We start from the raw sequence: 17237 nt of genomic DNA, 5'->3' as shown, positions 1-17237 counted from the left end.
CCTAAGATTCACGTAACAAACAAATCAGAGGCAGAATACTGGTAGACATTTCCGTTGGGTCTGTGAGAAGCTGGAGGTCCACTGCAGCAAGTGGTGGCTGTCTTTGAAGGCTCTGGGGTGGAAGCAAGCTGGTGGCCAACCAAGCCTGGCAGTTTAAGTAGACTTTGAGCTGAGCAGGAGGCAGCAGCAGTGATGACCCAGTGGACACAGATACTCACTGTATCCACTCAGTTACTTTGGCAAATGAGAACCTAATGTCAGAGGCAGACTGGATCCTGGTCTAAACGCACTGCTACGAAATTGCTTTGAGTTCCCTTGGACTGATTTGCATGAATTTCTTCATCGTTTACATGGCAAAACCATTTGCAATACCCTACTGTGAATGCCTGTACGAAAGTCTGAGGAGCCATTCAAGTTCTTATGGACGTTTCAGCTACTTTCAAGACTCTAGAGTGTTCAAATTAGAGTTCAAATCAGTGGTTCTTCAGAGTTTGGTCTATCTGACTGGGAATCTCACCAGTTTGGTATTAGCTATTTATAAGTGCCAAGTCCATTGGACTGATACCTACACATATCTCAGATTTGCTGGCTTTTATTGGGCTCCCTGAAAGAAGAGATTTCAATGGTACAGGATTACTTTTGTGAATCTGAGAAAGAATCACTTAGTGCCCGAGCATATGGGTCTCCTTCCATCCTGCTTAAGCTCAGTGGCTTTTAAGTATTATCATTGTAAAATAATCACTCATGTTGAACAACACTCAAATATTCCCATTTCTCCATAATGAGGAGCCAGATCATACATTAATGTACATAATACTACAAACTATAGAACAACTCTTGAGTGAAAATAATGAAGAAAACTTTGATGTTTCTAGCACATAGCAAGACAATAAATAAAGCCAGAGTATACTTAACTCAAGAATAGTGGCTGCTAAATCAAGGACCACAGTAGCACCTCTTTTCAATAAATTAAACAGATAAAATGAAAGCCCTTAAAAAGTTGTACATGTTCCCTATGATTAAATGTGTTTTCTTTTGCATTTCACTTCTATTTAGCAGGAGCTGAATATTGCAGACACTTAGGAAGATGTGAGGAATTAATGCAAGGTCAAAATTATATATAACGAAAAGCCAGGAAAAAAGAGCACGTATGTGAAAGACAAATTAACAAAAGCATAAATATTTATTTAATACTATTTACATAATCTAATGGTTACAAACTGGAGCAATTTCAGCAATTCATAGGTAGGTTCTTCTTCATGTCCCCACATCTCCAGAGACAGGGCTATTATTTTACTCTAGGTATAGAGAAGGCTTTCTGGGGTGAGTGTCCCAGGAACTGTTATGAGGGCTAGAGATGGAGTTTTGTTTATTCAGATGAAAAGGTGGTATGTCTGAATCCATCAGGGGTAAACTTTTGTTACTTTTAAGTTGTAGGTTAAGAAGTCCTAGCTCACTAACATGTTTTGAAAACCCACCAATCCCTGAGCTAGCCCCAAGCTCAAGACTTAAAATCCCACCAGTTCCCACCCTGGAAATCTCCATACTCAAGAAACTTTATATAAAGCCTGCCCACAGCTTAGCTCCCTGCTGCTTCTTGCCCAAGCAGATCCAGCCACCCTCCTGTGTTTTTCCCACTAACTCTCCTCTGACGTTTGTTGTGTGGTGTGACTGTGTGATATTCCTTGGTTACAGACTGCCAGGATACCATTTGCTTCAGAGCTACAACATTTGTTTTTGTTTCTTTTTCTAGGCAGGTTTCTCTGTGTAGTCTTGGCTATCCTGGACTTGCTTTGTAGAACAGGCTGGCTTCGAACTCGCAGAGATCTACCTGTCTCTTCCTCCCAAGAACTGCAACACTTGTACTGGGGAAACCTTTCCCCTCAGAGCTGCAACACTTACTTATATAAGTTGCACAAGTTTATTTTATTTATTTTATTTTTTTAGTGCTGACACTATTGCAATCTAAATCACATTCTGAGAAAGTCTTAGTGCAGGGTTTCTAAACCTGAGGGTTATGACTACTTTGGCAAATCTGCATGGCCAAAAATACTTACATTACAATTCGTAACAGTAGCAAAGTTACAGTTGTGAGCTAGCAACTAAAAAATGTCATGGTTGCAGGTCACAACATGAGGAACTGTAGTAAAGGGTTAAAGCTTTAAGGAGGTTGAGAACCACTGTATTAATATAACTTAATGTAACCCATTGCACCATTCTTGTTTTCTCTAAGCATCCAGAATATTGTGACAAATTCTGCCGAACTATAAATCTTTAAAATTCCAATCTACAGTGAGGGCACTACAAATAGGAATATCTCATTCATCTTTGCACAACCTTTGTCATTTCACAGTGATATATGAAAAATAGGAAGCCAAAAGTGACTAATTGTAATACCAAATTATCATATAACTGTTAACACGTTTTTAAAATCAATACTTAGCAAAAAGGGAATGAGTAAGCATTCCTAAGCTAACGAAATGCACAGGAAAGTTTGTTGGAGAATATGCTCAGCAAGCCCATTATACATCCCCTTCAGGTTTTTGCGGTATTTTTTGTGTGTGTGCACTGTGTTAGAAATGATTCTGGGTTAAATTGAATCTCTCTCAATTTTGCACGCGGGCATTTAAAATATATCTGATTAAACACCGTAGGACACTGAACCAACACACAATATGTATGAATTTTTGAATGTAGTACAATTTATTTACATATGCAGTCGGTTGAAGGGTATACTGGAGTATACGGGGGCCCAGTCTGGGGCAAACACAGGACGGGAGGGGTGACGAACCAGGTTCCGGGTAAGGGCAGTCAGCCACGTGCTCACTGTAAAAGCTGTCAGGTTGCCACGTGCACACTGTAAAAGCTGTCAGGTGGAGGGCCGTCGGCTCTGGAGTTCCTACAGTCCTCAACACATCAGCACGAGGATTCTGTTTTCCTTTGACGGTCAGGGTCAGCATAGCCCTGATCAGTCAGACCTGTGGCCTTGAGAATGGCTTCCCTTCGCATCCCCGTTCCGGGCCCCGCTGGCCCGTGCGGCGCCGGCGGGCGGCACCCGCCGAGCCTGGGCCTCTTCCTTCTTCCCGCCAACGCCGGTTCCCGCCCCGTCCCTCCACGCACCGCGCATGTGCGGCGGCCCTTCCTGCGCGCCATGGCCGACGCGGAAGCCAACCTGTTGCGCCACTTCCCGCTGCTTCTTCCTCAGAACCGGGAGAAGACCGTGTATGAGGGGTTCATCTCGGCTCAGGTACCCTGCGGGGTTGCTCCGGCGCGCGAGGTCACTCGTGGCGCTGCCTCAGCTCTGCCTCGGCCGGGCCGAGCGCGGCGGGGACGGAGAGGCGGCGTCTAGGCCCCGCGCATGCGCGCTCCCTGCGCGGGGATGCCGCGCCGCGGGCCGGGCGGAGCGGCTCGGGGTGGCGGGCCGGGTCCGAGGGGGCGGTGCGGCTGTGTAGGTCTCCACCCGGGTTCGCTCAGAACGGCGGTGTACACGTTACTGCACTCCCACGAGTGTGAGATTCACAGAGCGCTCCCGGTGCACAGTTGAACAGAACTTAAAACAACCACCGCAAACACCACCCAAACCCAGCATTAGTTCAAGTCAAAGCCTGCGGAGGACCTTCAGACGCCTGATTGGAAAGTCTCACCCAGCCACCCTCCGCCGACCCCGCCGCGGTACCCCACATTACCTCAGTCTAGGGTTTCAAGTATGGGCCTTTCCCCTGAGTGTTAAACTCCCCTGTGTAGCTCTCGCTGTGGGGACAGGAGTCATTAATTGCCACGCGTGTTGAGGGCGGCTTAAAGCGCAGTCTCGGGAATACTGAGCAGCTGTCAGATCTGCTTCCTGGTGAGACTGCTCCCTGTCCTTAACATCACTGGGAGCGAAGACATTCTCTGAGGAGTGAGCACACAGGACCCTTGAGCTCATGTGTTTTCAAAACCATGTAAACAGTCAAAAAGAGGTAAAAATTTACTAGAGAGGGAAACGAGTTATCCAGCTCTTCTCACATAATTGTTGAAATATCCAGTTAAAATGTTTTTCACTTACACGTTCAGAAAAGTTCGATAGTGCTGTGTGTGTGTGTGTGTGTGTTGTGGGGGGCAGCGGTGCTGGGGATTGAACCTTCATCCATTCACAGGCCAGGCAGTGCGGGACAGGACATCACTGTATCTCCAATAGCCCTTTAGAAAACAATTACCTCTATGAGATAGACTGGAAGCAAATTAGCCATTGCGTCAGGTAATTTCTAATTTTTGTATTCCTTATGCATTTCCTTTAGGTCTTTTTTTGTTATTGTTGTTGTTGGTTTTTCGAGACAGGGTTTCTCTGTGTAACTTTGGCTGTTCTGGACTCAACACCAGGCTGGCCTGGAACTCACAGAAATCTGCCTGCCTCTGCTTCAGGAGCGATAGGATCAAAGGCATGCGCCACCAAGCCCAGCTTCTTTTAAGTCTTAAATAGCGTCTAAAATTTGACTAGCACAACTGGTTTATCCTGAGTGTGATTGTGGTTGGTCCTGTCCACACATTCTCTTGACCTTTTGAAATAGACATATTTCTTCCTTCTTTATCTCTAAATAATTTAGCACTCATTTCATAAAAACAAGGGTCAACGCAAATTTAACCTCAGTCTAGTTACTAAAACTGCTATTTGATACAAATTTTCATGGAGTGTTTAGTCATCTCTTTATTATGGAGCAAGTTTTAGTCCGTGCTTTTATGAGCTTAAGTTTTTATTTTTGAGTTCAGCTTATTAGGTTTGATATTTTCTCACCATTAAATTCTGGTAATGCATTTGGGCACGAGCACCCGAGGAACAGTGCTTTGTTCTCCTCAAGGCACACAAAGTCAGCTGCTTCCAGCGTTGATATTAAATGACACCCATCACCAGGCTGGGGTGACTTCTGCCAGATTTTCTTTAGCAATTAACAAGTCCTTTTCGGTGCGGTTCTTTGAGCTGTCACACATTCACGCATCTACTGCAGCTGTTCGATCCTTGACTCCTGGCTTAAGTCGGTTAATAATAGTGAATGGTGCTAACTGGTGATTCTCCAAACTCTCCAACCTTTTCTATCACTATCATGCCCTTTCTGTCTATGAATTGGCACTTTGCTCTAAGCTATAGCTTTCTTTGTTTATTACGTGTGATTGTAACAGTTACTTTATTTATTCATTTATTTTGCAATGCTCCAAATTAACCAGTGACAACACATTTTCTGTTTTTATGTCTCTGAGGTGTTGCGTTTGGCATTATATTTTCCTCATCTTGCTGTTTTAAAAGTATCCTGTAGATGCTTACATATAGCGTTTTATCACTATTTTCTGGAGGTTATTTTTAATTTCTACTTGTAGTTTTTTATTCAAGTGTTAAATAGACACATTTCTAAATGTTCTACTTTCAGTCTTTGTTAGACTTATAGTTTTGTTGCATTAGCATTGTTTATAAAATATCAGCTTGTGGAATTTACAGGTACATGTTTGGTGTTTTGACAATCAGTTTTTATGTGAATGAATTATTTGTGAATAAATCAAAGGTGTGTGTGTGTGTGTACAGGAGGCCAGAGGTTTACATAGGATGTTTGCCTTGATAGCTCTTCACATTACTTACTAAGGCAGGGTCTCTTGCTGAACATGGACTTGCCAACTTTGTGTAGTCTAATTAGCCACCTTGTCCCTGAGGTCCTTTGTCTTTGCCTGCCAAAAACTGAGAGTATAGGCAGCTTTTATCTAGGTTCTGGGAATCTCAACTTGAGCTTTTGGGCTTGCAGGGCAAGGGCCTTATCTACTACAGTATCTCCCCAGCCCCTGTTGTTCTTGCGTCAATGCCCATAGGAGTCTGTGATGATGCTTGTTGACTGGCTTTCTCTTGCTGCTTCACTTTTCTAATCCTTAAAACAATGAAGTAATTATCCACTTCCCCAGATCAGGAATTTGGAAGCATCTTGGTTGGTGAATCCTGATCAGGGCCTCTCATGAATAAAGACACGTGACAGGAGTTTGAGTTTTTAAAAGTTGAATAGTGGTACAGACTTGGCTTTCGTGATCCTTCACAGATGCTGGCCAGAAACCTCAGTTCCTGATCTCATAATATACATGACTGCCATCACAATGTACATGACTACCCCAAATTATCTAATTCAGTCTGTTTTTATATTCCCATCTTGGTTTTTCTCCCCATTAAGGGCTTTGTTTTTTCTTCTTTGGATGTCTAATACACTTTATTAGGATATTCACTGTGAACGTTTGCTGTTGTACGTGGTAGTTATGGTAGTTAAATGACTCGAGGAGAGTCCAACTGTTTTAAGGTTTCCTTTAGTTTTGTTAGACACGAGCAGAGATTAATTTAGGTGTACCAGTAATGCAATAGTTTCCTGTGTGCTACATTTAGTGGCTGGTTGGACAACACCAGCATCGCGTGAGCTTTGTACACAAGGCTGGCAAGTTACTTCTGCAGGAGAACCTTGTTAGTGCGTGTGAAACTGTGGGTTCTGTCTTCAGCTTCCTCCGTCCCAAACAAGAATGGTTTGCAAAAAAAAAAAAAAAAAAAAAAAAAAAAAATTAGATTATCTGACACGTGTGTGTGCGCAGGTACATGCATGCCAAGGTGTGTAAACTGGAGGTCAAGGGTGAGTGAGCTATGTGTCTCAAGGGCTAAACTCCGGCTTGATGGCAATTGCTTTACCACTGAGCCCTGTCTCTGGCTCCTTCTCCTTATTTTTAAATTCTGATATATTTTTCAGACTGGATTGTTATGAGTCATTTTTCTTATATAAACTTAGATTCTTTACTTGTAGGCTTAGATTTTTCACCAAAACTACGTTATTTAGGGCTCTTAAACATCCTTGCCTCTCACTTCTCAGTCTGTGTGTCACAGCACCTTTGGACTGGAGTCACAGATCTTTTGACTTTATGAGTGTTTTGCTGTTTGCAAGAGTTTGTGAAATTTCTGATTTAAGAGTATTTTCTGTTGGCGAAGGGAAGTGCAGTTTATTTAATGAATTAATTCTGGAGGGATGAGGAGAGAGTGATTAGACCTGGTGGGGTCTTGTTTCTATCATAAAAGCACATGTTTCCCATTGCTACTTTTCTTTCTAATGTGCACTTTTCAAAAGGTGTCTCTATCTAATCGTTGTGCTGCTCTGAATGTTTTCAGGCATCTCCTTCACTCTTTTTCCTTTATTAAAAATGGTATCTCTTTACCTGGCCCAGGAAAGCCTCAAGCTCATGATTGTCCTGTATCATCTTTCTGAGTGCTCAGAGCATACCTATTGCCGCCTGTCCTTGAGTTTTTGGTTCATATTAAGCCTCTTTCTTACTGTCATTGTTCTGTTCTCCCAGAATCCTTTGTTATTATTTTTGTGCATCACACCAGTCCTCTCATTGTTCTGTGACTTTTTTTTTAATAACACTTTTAACTCTCATTGCTGATGGAAGCCAGAATGAGCTCTAGTTAAGTGATTTTTGTCCCTCCTATAAGTAATTGCAGATTTATTGTGTTCTCTGACTTTTGTTTGCAAACACAGTGTTTTTGTCATTTTATTTGCTTGTATTATTAATCACTCTAGTTTTTGGAGCAGGATGTATGGGGACATTGAGGTTTAGACATTCAGTACTCTTGTTAACCAGCATCTTGAAATATCTGCTCTTTGAGAAAGAGTAATACCGTTCCTATGCTTTCACAACATAAAGTCTACTTTTGTATGTTTTCCTGGAATAGTCAAGTGTTGTCCCATTTATGACACTTGACCTTTTACAGTGTCTGGATTTCCCAAGTACGGGATTTTGTTTTTTTTCTTTCGGGTAAAGTAGAATTGCTTTACTGCTTTCATGTGCATTGTGAATTTCCTATCATTCTAACACCTATGTGTGGGTGTCTATGAAGTTAGACTAAAGTTACTACATAATACCTTTTAGTGCTTTAATGAAATAGTGAATTATTGTTACTTGACCTTTTGAAAAGGTCAGTAGTACATTTTGTTTCATTTTTTTTAAAGGACATTTAAATGTAATGAAAGTCAGACCTGTAATATTACCACGAAAGTAAAGGTTATGGGGTACATTTAATTGTGTTCCTCTGTTTTTAAATCTGCTTTGAGGGAGTCTACTAAAATTCCACATGGTAATTGTTTTTTAAGAATTTTATTACTCTTTTCATTTTATATTGTTGGAGTAAAAGATTACATTTCTGTTTGTCTTTTCTGCTTATTTTTGCTCAGATTTCACATGTATCATCCTATTTAAGCTACAAAGTTTAAACTGCTTACCTATTCACTTTGGAAAGTGTGTAAGGTTGAATCTATTTTTTCAGAGAACACTCTTTCCTTTCCACAGACTGTTGAATAGAATTTGGTATCACTAATGAATACTTAGATTTTAAAAGTTAATATATTATTTATTTTATTTATTGAAGGTTCACTATATGAAATTCTTCCAGAGTGCATGGGGGAAGAGGGGTGTGTGTGTGTGTGTGTGTGTGTGTGTAGATGTGTAGGAGTGTGTGTAGGTGTACATACCTGCTTCAGTATGTATATTTTTGTGGTACATACATATATGTGTATGAGTGTGCATACTCATGAACATGTGTAGATTACAGAAGACATTGGCTATCCTGCTCTCTCATTCTCTGTTCTTTTTAGACATCATCTCTTATTGACCTTGGAGCTAGGCTGGAGGCCAGAAAGCCCAGATATCTTCCTGCACCCACTCTACACAGCACTGGGGTTACAGGCTTTTTATGTAGGTGTTGGAATTTGAACCTAGTTTTTCATGTTTGTGCAGCAAGTATGCTTACCTGCTGCAACATCCCTCCATCCCTGATAATTATTTCTGTTATGTCTAAAAACCTAGATTTTATAACAGTATATTTTCATTTTATTAACATTTAGAAAGTTGCAAGCTTGAAACCTGAATATATTATATAGTCTTATTTTATATTGTGATTTTTCTTTTCTTCCTCATCTAAAACAATTTGAAGCAATATCCTTTTTGGTGAATTTATAGTTTAAGAAATATATTTCTTTATGTTTGCTAACAATTTTATAGTGTTTCTTTTTCTTATGTCTATTTCTTTAAAAATTAGGCCCCTATCTTAATGTTGTATGATTTTTCCGTAGTTGTAAAGTTTCAACAAAGGATTTTGAATTATTATTTTTCCTCAAATCCAATATAGATATGTTGCTTACATTTTTTTCAAGTATAAAAACTTTAAGCTAAATTTGATATCCTTTGTAAGTATAATAAAATGTTTTGTGTGACTGTACTTTTCAAAATTAAGTGAAAGGAGGACACTTACACAGTTTTCTTTTCTACAGGGAAGTGACTTCCACCTCAGAATCGTGCTGCCTAACGATCGGCAACTGAAGAAGGCAAGGTGATGTGGTTGAGTACATACGTGTGGTAGTGCACAGGTGGCCTGATGCAGATGATTCTGCCAGCTGGAGTTTTGCCTGAAGTACCTAGTAGTGTAGTGCCAAGATCCCCGAAACACTTGTTTTTAAAACCAGGTTGTCATTTGTGAGTCATCGCCCTCTTCTTTTCACAGTCAGCACGTCCATTCTCTGTTTGTTTTCATTGCAGGCAGTGAACAACAATTGTGTATACTTCCCTAACAACTTTTGAGTAGGGATTTAAGAGGGCAGTGGAAAGGATTAGAAGACTTGTTCCACCCAGATTTCCACCGATATTTACTGCACCTGCATAATTAAATAATGATGGAAGGGCCAGTCTATCTCCTTGGTGTACAGTATGAGTGAAATCGATGTAGGCAGGAACAGCTCATCAGAAGTTAAGGCTGGAAGTGTTGGTGTCACCACAGACCTCAGTTCTGCTTTTCAGTGTCTGTGAGTAAAGAAGAAGAAACCAGAGCTGTCTATGAATAGAAGCACAAGGATTTTATTACTTATCAAGAGTGGAGGTTCTACTGGGTTTTGTAGTGAATGATTGAGTAAAAAGAAAATTGAAAATTATAAATTGGTGTGCATGAAGGCTAGTTAGATGGATACTGAAGACAGAGTCCTGAAAGTTTGAAAATGATATGTACTTAAACAGCTTAATTCTTTGAGGAGGTGCAGCAAGGATAAGTTAAGGAATGCCGCAGTAAAGGTGTAGTTAAGAAGAGACCGAGTTGGTAACAAGGGGTGGGAAGCATATGAAGTGAGAACAATACCGACACAGGGACAACTCAAAAAATGAGATGGGTGGGAATGGAGTCTAACACAGGAGTGGAGGGAGTGATGGGCTTGGATGCAGTTTGGGAAAACCCAGACTTGATTATTACCTCCTTTATGTATGTGTGTATATAAGTACGTATGAATGTATTTTGGGGTTTTTGAGACAGGGTTTTTCATGTAGTTCTGGCTGTCCTGAAACTTGCTTTGTAGATGAGGATGACCTTCAACTCAGAGACCTCCCCACCCCCACCTCTGCCTTCCAAGTGCTGGTATCAAAGGTGTTCTATGTATATGAGTGTTCTGTTTGTATGTATGTCTGTGAATTACATTTATGCCTGTTGCCCACAGAGACTAGATGAGGGATTGATTCCCGCTGGAAGTGAAGTTATGAACAGTTATGAGCTGCCATGTGGGTCCTGGGAATCTAATCTGGGTCCTTTGGAAGAGCAGCCAGTGCTCTTAATCTCTTGAGTCATCTCTGCAGCCCCAAACTCCGACTTTCCACATCTAGATAGCTAAAGTAGTTTCTTAAAAAGTTACTGACCTACCAATATTGTGTGCAGAGTTGGGGTGAGCTGGCGGTGGTGAACTTACCATTGGCTACATAATTAAAGGTATCTTTTCAGTTATATTAATCTAGAATTTGGAGACTGTGTAGTGCTGTAGGCTTTTTCAAGGTAAATTTGATACATTATGATCCAAACTGTGTATTCTGTTGCCTACTGTGATGCAGAGTCTAGTTCAGTAGAATATTTTATTTGGTATGTTACAGCTTAGCAAAGATGCATTATTAACCTCTTGCTTACTGATAGCAATTGTTTATGTTTGAGGTAAAATTAATACTGGCATTTTGGAGATGATATTTTCAGCAGTATGAGTGGTTAATGCTTTTGTTTATTGGTCAGAATTATGCTTATATGATTCTTTTGATTGCATGTACATGTTTGTTAAGATACAAATACATTTCTCCTTTGTAATAGCAAACAATGAATAAACCATTTTTTTCTATTAAATTTTAGATTACTGTGTAGCCGGCAACTGAAAAATATACTTAATGATTACCATCAAATAGTCCAACAGGTAAGTCTGTTAAAAGTCTTATGCTTCAAAAGAGGATAGAGATTTCTAAACTTACTCTTTAAAGCCCTGGGTTGCAGTAAGCAAAATGGTTTATTGGTTGCTTAGTTTTGTAGGTTTCAAGAGTTTTAAAGCTTGTAACATAAAATGTTTTCTGGAATCCTCAGCAGATCTCAAGGCAACATTGGGGTTTGAATTTGATTTGCAGCCTTGAGGCTTTAGATTTTCAAACATGGTCATCCCATCCCTATGCAGCATACACATACATACCCCATCCATATGCACCCCATCCATATGCAGCATTTCCTGGGTGATTTCTCTGCTGAACTTGAAGAGTGGTGATAGGAAAATTATCTGGACCTAGGCTGTCTATGTTAATAATGGGATGGGTAGTTCTAGGTTCTGGTCAGGAAAGGAAAAGGGGAGTTTTCTAGATCCATGTGACCTTTCATAAAGAGAGGAACTGTGGGTGGCTAAGGGGAAATCTAGGCAGCATTAACTTATTCTTAGTACTTGCTGTACCCTATCTGAAAAGTGCCTTGAAGATTATAGAAACATTGTAAAAAGAGATTATTACTGAAATAAATGAAAGTAATAAAATGTCTCTTGCAAAGAAATACATGTTAGTAGAATTGTACTTCTTTTGATGATCTTTTCATTTGTGTGATTTTCCTGGTGTTCTATATTACATTTGGTGTTAAAGGTAAGTTACGTGTGATAACTGACAAGGTAGTTCATTCTCTACAAAGCATTATTGAGCCATAGAGAAATGCAGGAGATGAACTGCTGAATTGCAGAATGCGAACTGTTGTGCTAGTTGTATAAGCTCAGCATTGCCTTAATGGAATGTAGAGACTGTCTCTATTCTCTCTTTACCCTGTTCCCTTATTCTTGTAACTGATGTATATTGTATATGAAAATTTAAGAATGAGTCCATTGAGACATTTGAATAGCCCAAGAAATTTGTTCTTAGAAGCTAAGCAAACAGTGAAACAAAGGGCACATTTTCCGTCTGATTGTTCTGAAAGAAGAGGCCTAAAGTTTTCCTTCTACCTTCCAGCTGGTCAGAAAACCTAGCATTCACTTTTTGTTTGTTTGTTTCATTTGCAGGTTCAGTTGAATGTTACTGTTTTTCTGTTATACTATTTTCAGTAAATTCGACCCACGCAATCAACAAACTCTTATAAAGGACAATCGTTAAAATTTCAGGTTTCAAGAACAACAAGCCAGGTCACAGTTGTGCTACTCTGTTCCGGCAGCAGCACCTAAAGAGCCATAAGCAAAAGACACACGGGTGTGGCTATAGTTCAGTAAAACTCACTTATAAAACAAGATACTGAGCTGGATTTAGCTGCTGGAGTGGGGATCTTAGGGCTTTGATTCAAGCTGTTCAGTACAGAAGCTGCTTTGGGTAAGATTTCCTCTACAGGCATCCGCGCCACCACAGCCACGTTACGTGAATGATTTGCTTCATGCGCTGTTCAAATAGCTCAGGCTCCTAATTTTCTCTTCTGGAAATGTAGAACAAGTTTACATTTAGCTATGTTTGGAACAATGTGAGGCTAGTGAAATGCATCAAAATGTAAAACAGAAACACAAAGCAAGCCGTATTTTCTCTTTACAAGTGGAGAAATGATGTAGTGTTTTATCTAAGAAAGTATTATAAGATGTGACCATTTGTCCTATTGTTATTTTAAGAATAAAAGACTCAGGAGTAATGGAATATCATATTTCTGAAACTTTTATTCTGTTTTACAGGGTATACACCCCCCCCTTTTTGTCACTTTAGTATAATGTATTTAGTATAATGTTCTCTATGGTCTCTGCTTTCAGTTCTTTCCAGGAGTTTCTGGACTTCGACGGACTGTAGCCATGAGCTGAAACGAACCCTTTCCTTCTCAACAGCCTTTGGTTGTTGTGTATATCACAACAATAGAAGGCAAACTAAGACAAACGTTTTAGTCTTTCAAAATGAAGTTGGCAGGAATAGAAGTGATGACAAATGTTTTACCCATTAATACTTTTAAACTTTAGATGTAGCTAATACATTGTCCATATTCAGTTTCATTGATTATAATTGAGTTATAATTTGAAAATGTTTTGATTTAGAGAATGAAGCACTCTCCTGATCTAATGAGCTTTATGATGGAGTTGAAGATGATTTTGGTAAGAAATTTTTTCTCATTGTCTAGTAAGTCTATATTGTTTCCAAAACTTTTTATTGGTATTTTTCTGTGTATTGATACTGATACATGTGCACATGTGTGAGGGCATATGCACATGTGTCTACATGTATGTGGATATACTCAGTTGTTAGTTTTCTCAGTTGTGTTCTACTGTATCTTTGAGATGATGTCTCTTCACTGATATGAAAGGACCCCTAGAGATCTTCCTGCTTCTACCTCCCCAGACCTGTATGTATGCTTTCATGGCTGCCTTTTTTTACGTGGGTGATGGAGGCTGAAGTCAGATCCTCTTGCTTGCGTTACATAGCTTAAAATATAACTAACTTCTTATAGCAATACAGAACCCTGAAGGACGTTTTAATATGAGCGGAAGAGGCAATTACAGTGAATGCCCCGAGCCTACGACCTGAGCTCACCATTTTGTCAAATCATGTTTCTCCCCAACAGTTTTGGAAGATACTGTAGTATTTGAACTACAGGAAATCCTGGAGACTGTATCAATCCTTTATAAGCATATCAGTTTATATAGCTTCAGCCAAGTGCTTCTTGCCTGTTTCAAAATATATAATTGGGGCGGCAAGATGGCTTTTAGATACAGGGACCTGGCCTGCAGAACTCCCATAATGGTGGAGAGAGGACTAACCCCATAAAGTGGCCCTTTGGTACTCACATGTGCTGCGGCACACATGCTCCCTAACAGACATGCTGACCAACACACATGTACACTATGATGGTAAGAAAAAGACAGTGATACTGATTTTAAATGTTTAAGTACAGTCTCGGTGAAGTTAGAGACAATCCGTTACAGGGACTTTGCTTTATCAGGGTGAAGGGTCCCACTCTTGTACCCCGATGCTGATGTGGGGTTTAATGTACACTCGTGCTCTCTTTGCTCTTGCTCCTGTTTCTTTCATGCTCTTTACTTGTTGGACATAACAAATCATATGCCCTGTGAAATTTCTTGCATTGCAAACGGAATGTGTTAGACATCCATGGAATCTGTCAGCAAACCCTCTTAAGCGTTAGACATCAATTACCTCCAAACCAAAATGTTTCACTTACATCCCAAATTTTTGAACACTGCCATGATAACACAAATGGCAAATATCACAGAGTGAGACTTTGTGCAAAGAATTGCTAATGACATAGTTTAAATTTTCCTTCAGGCTATGTGTATAAAGAAAAAAATGTGAGTATTGTGCTTTGGTTTTGGTCCCATTCCAAAGATACCTTACTATATATATATGTAACTAATCCAAAAACCTGAAAAAAATTAAAATCCCAAACTATTCCCAAGGAACTTAGGTAAAGGATAATCAGTCCATTTTCTCTGTAATCTCCCCAGTCAGAACTCATATATTTACTTTGATATGAGTACTTGGTGCTTTGTGCTTCTTACTGTAATGCCCTAGGGGTGGATGATGTCTGCTTATTCTTCAGTGAGGAGAGGCTGGTCAGTAGTTCAGATGCATCTGCTACAGTCTCTTATCAGCCCACCACCTAGGGATTCATCATCTGCTGATGATCTTTCTGTGTCCACCGTTTCACTCAGGTTTATAGAGGATTGTACAGCTCTCAGCTTTCAGCAGTCTTTCCCACAGGGACCAAACCTTGAGCACATGAGCATTTTTAGGGGATACTTCAGATCCTACCAGAACAGTTTTGCTTAACTTGGTTATGCTTCTCCTATCTTTGTTTATGTCAAGATCATAATGCCAATATTGCTGCTGACAGCTGGGGGCACATTTGCTGATAACTGTGTGTGTGTCTGTTAAGCTATACTTTACAATTTTGTGGTAGAGGGGATAAAACTCCGCAGCTTGTGTAATACTTTTTCAAAGGACAGTATCACAAATGGTGAGTAAAATAAAACCAAACCAAACTATCATTTAGATTTATTAACCAAAAATATTTGAATAAAGAAACCTCAGCATTATTTGGTTATACTAGAGCAACAAAGTGCTTCTTTTCTTAAAAAAAAAAAAAATCAATTTTTATTGTAATGAATTAGCGCCCAGCAAGTATCACAGGTAACTAATATGTTTTTAAGAATCATTATTACCTCATGAGTTTTATATGATTAATTAGCTTTACTCCGTTACAGTCATTTTCTTTCTGATGCTGAAATTGTCCTATTTTTGGTCAATTTAAATGTTGGCTCCTGTGGTCATTGGATATAACATAACCTTCCTGCTTTGTGATGCCAGTTGCTCTAGACATACTTACTGATTTTAATCTAGAACTGTAATCAGCCACTCTAATGCAGCTGTAGGATTTTTTTATAATAACAATCATCATTATTATCATAGGAAGTAGTATCAGATACCATGATCTAGAAACTGAGGTGCTCATTGCTGTTTGTGGAAAAGTAATCATGAGGTCATAACAATATTTCCATTCAGCATTATTGGGTTTTTCATTCCATATATTCTTCTATTTCTTGACTTAAAATATTGGTTTCCAATTACATTTATCTACTTATTTATTCTTTATTTATTTTGGTTATTATGTTGACTAATTTTTGTCTCTGTGATAAGACATCTAAGAAAACTTAAGTTAGAGGAGCTGTTTTGTGTGTGTGTGTGTGTGTGTGTGTGTGTGTGTGTGTGTGTGTGTTTGCATTTACCCATTGGTAATTTTACACCATAGCTTCTGGGTTCCTGCATAGTGAGGCAAACGGTCCTCTGTTCCCAGATTATGTCTGGGAGGAGAAAAGTGGCTTGGAGGCAGGGAGAGTGACAAGGACAACGTGTGTCCTTTAGGGTGCCTCCACTTTGTGGCCTTTCTCCAGCCAAGCCTTGCTTCCTGATGGCTCCTGGGGCTCTGAACTCATCAGTGGACTGACGCACTCAGCTCTCAGCAGTGTTTCCTACGGGGACCAAAACTTGAGCACATGACTTCAGATCCTACCAGAAAAGTTATGCTTAAATTGTCACACTTCTCATATCTTTGTTTATGTCAAGATCATAATACCAATATGCTGCTGATAACTGGGTGCATTTTGATATTTCACCCTCTATAGTTTTGAGCCTTTTCAGTGTCAGGTGGTATATACTGGTAACTTAGGTGCTAGATCTTTCTTCTGAGTCTGTTTTGTATCCTCATGGAAATCTTTGAGGTACATCATTGTGAAATGCTCTGAATCAGATTTGTTTAGGATCAACTTCTCAGTATAAATTTTGATTTATGAATTTGTAAACTCTAATAAACTTATCGAACTTTCAAACTACATATTATAGGAACTTTAAAAGAGTAAATTAAAAAAAAAAACATAATTGTTTCATATACCCTTGATATTCTAGAAAAATTTTGAAAATTTCTCCTGTTTATTGCAGTTTTAATATGCAAATATAAGAAGAAGACCACATCCCATTAAACTCTTACTATGCAGTTAACTCCTGGATTGTAAGTTATGGCTCTGTTGGTCATTTAATTGTAAAGAAACATTTGTTAACTTAAGTGAAAGCAAGCCCTCTCACTGATCCTTACAGTGCTCTGTTCCATACATTGCGCTGTGTTTCTGAATACAAATGAGATCTTGTAGTGTAACTTCCTTCAGAAGCTTCAGACTGATTGGTCTGTCTGGATAGTATCCCTAAAGCTGTGGGAGTGGTTGGTTTATTTCTTAGGCTGTTCCTAGTGACAGTGTCTGCACTAGGACCACAGAGACAGCCTTGAGAAAGGTGCTGACATGCAGTCAGCAGCTGTGGAACCTTCAGGAAGGTTTGTGAACTTCTGTGGCACTTCTTGGTCCTCAGCCATGAGTGTTTTTAATCACTGAGATTGGGGGATGCCTCAAAAGAACTCT

At 39.6% G+C, this 17237-nt stretch overlaps 1 protein-coding gene and 1 pseudogene across 2 annotated transcripts in view; both read left to right on the top strand.

The window, feature by feature from the left end:
• Positions 1–329: 329 nt before the first annotated feature.
• LOC110557694 (ER membrane protein complex subunit 4-like) lies at positions 330–645 on the top strand (annotated as a pseudogene).
• Positions 646–2762: 2117 nt separating this feature from the next.
• The window catches only part of Fancl (FA complementation group L), a 56349-nt gene continuing 41874 nt past the window's right edge, over positions 2763–17237 (top strand). Inside the window, exons 1-5 of one of the 2 annotated variants that reach the window (XM_060365136.1) lie at positions 2989–3247; positions 8634–8733; positions 9309–9367; positions 11186–11246; positions 13353–13409. In XM_060365136.1, the coding sequence (XP_060221119.1) occupies positions 3126–3247; positions 8634–8733; positions 9309–9367; positions 11186–11246; positions 13353–13409 (399 nt within the window). In that variant the 5' untranslated portion in view covers positions 2989–3125. Of the gene's footprint in view, positions 3248–8633; positions 8734–9308; positions 9368–11185; positions 11247–13352; positions 13410–17237 lie in introns of both variants that reach the window. The other variant, XM_060365135.1, reaches the window with a different exon arrangement.

This window comes from Meriones unguiculatus, chromosome 12 (assembly GCF_030254825.1).
Source record: "Meriones unguiculatus strain TT.TT164.6M chromosome 12, Bangor_MerUng_6.1, whole genome shotgun sequence".
Taxonomy (NCBI): domain Eukaryota; kingdom Metazoa; phylum Chordata; class Mammalia; order Rodentia; family Muridae; genus Meriones; species Meriones unguiculatus.
This window is presented reverse-complemented; position numbering and strand designations above follow the sequence as displayed.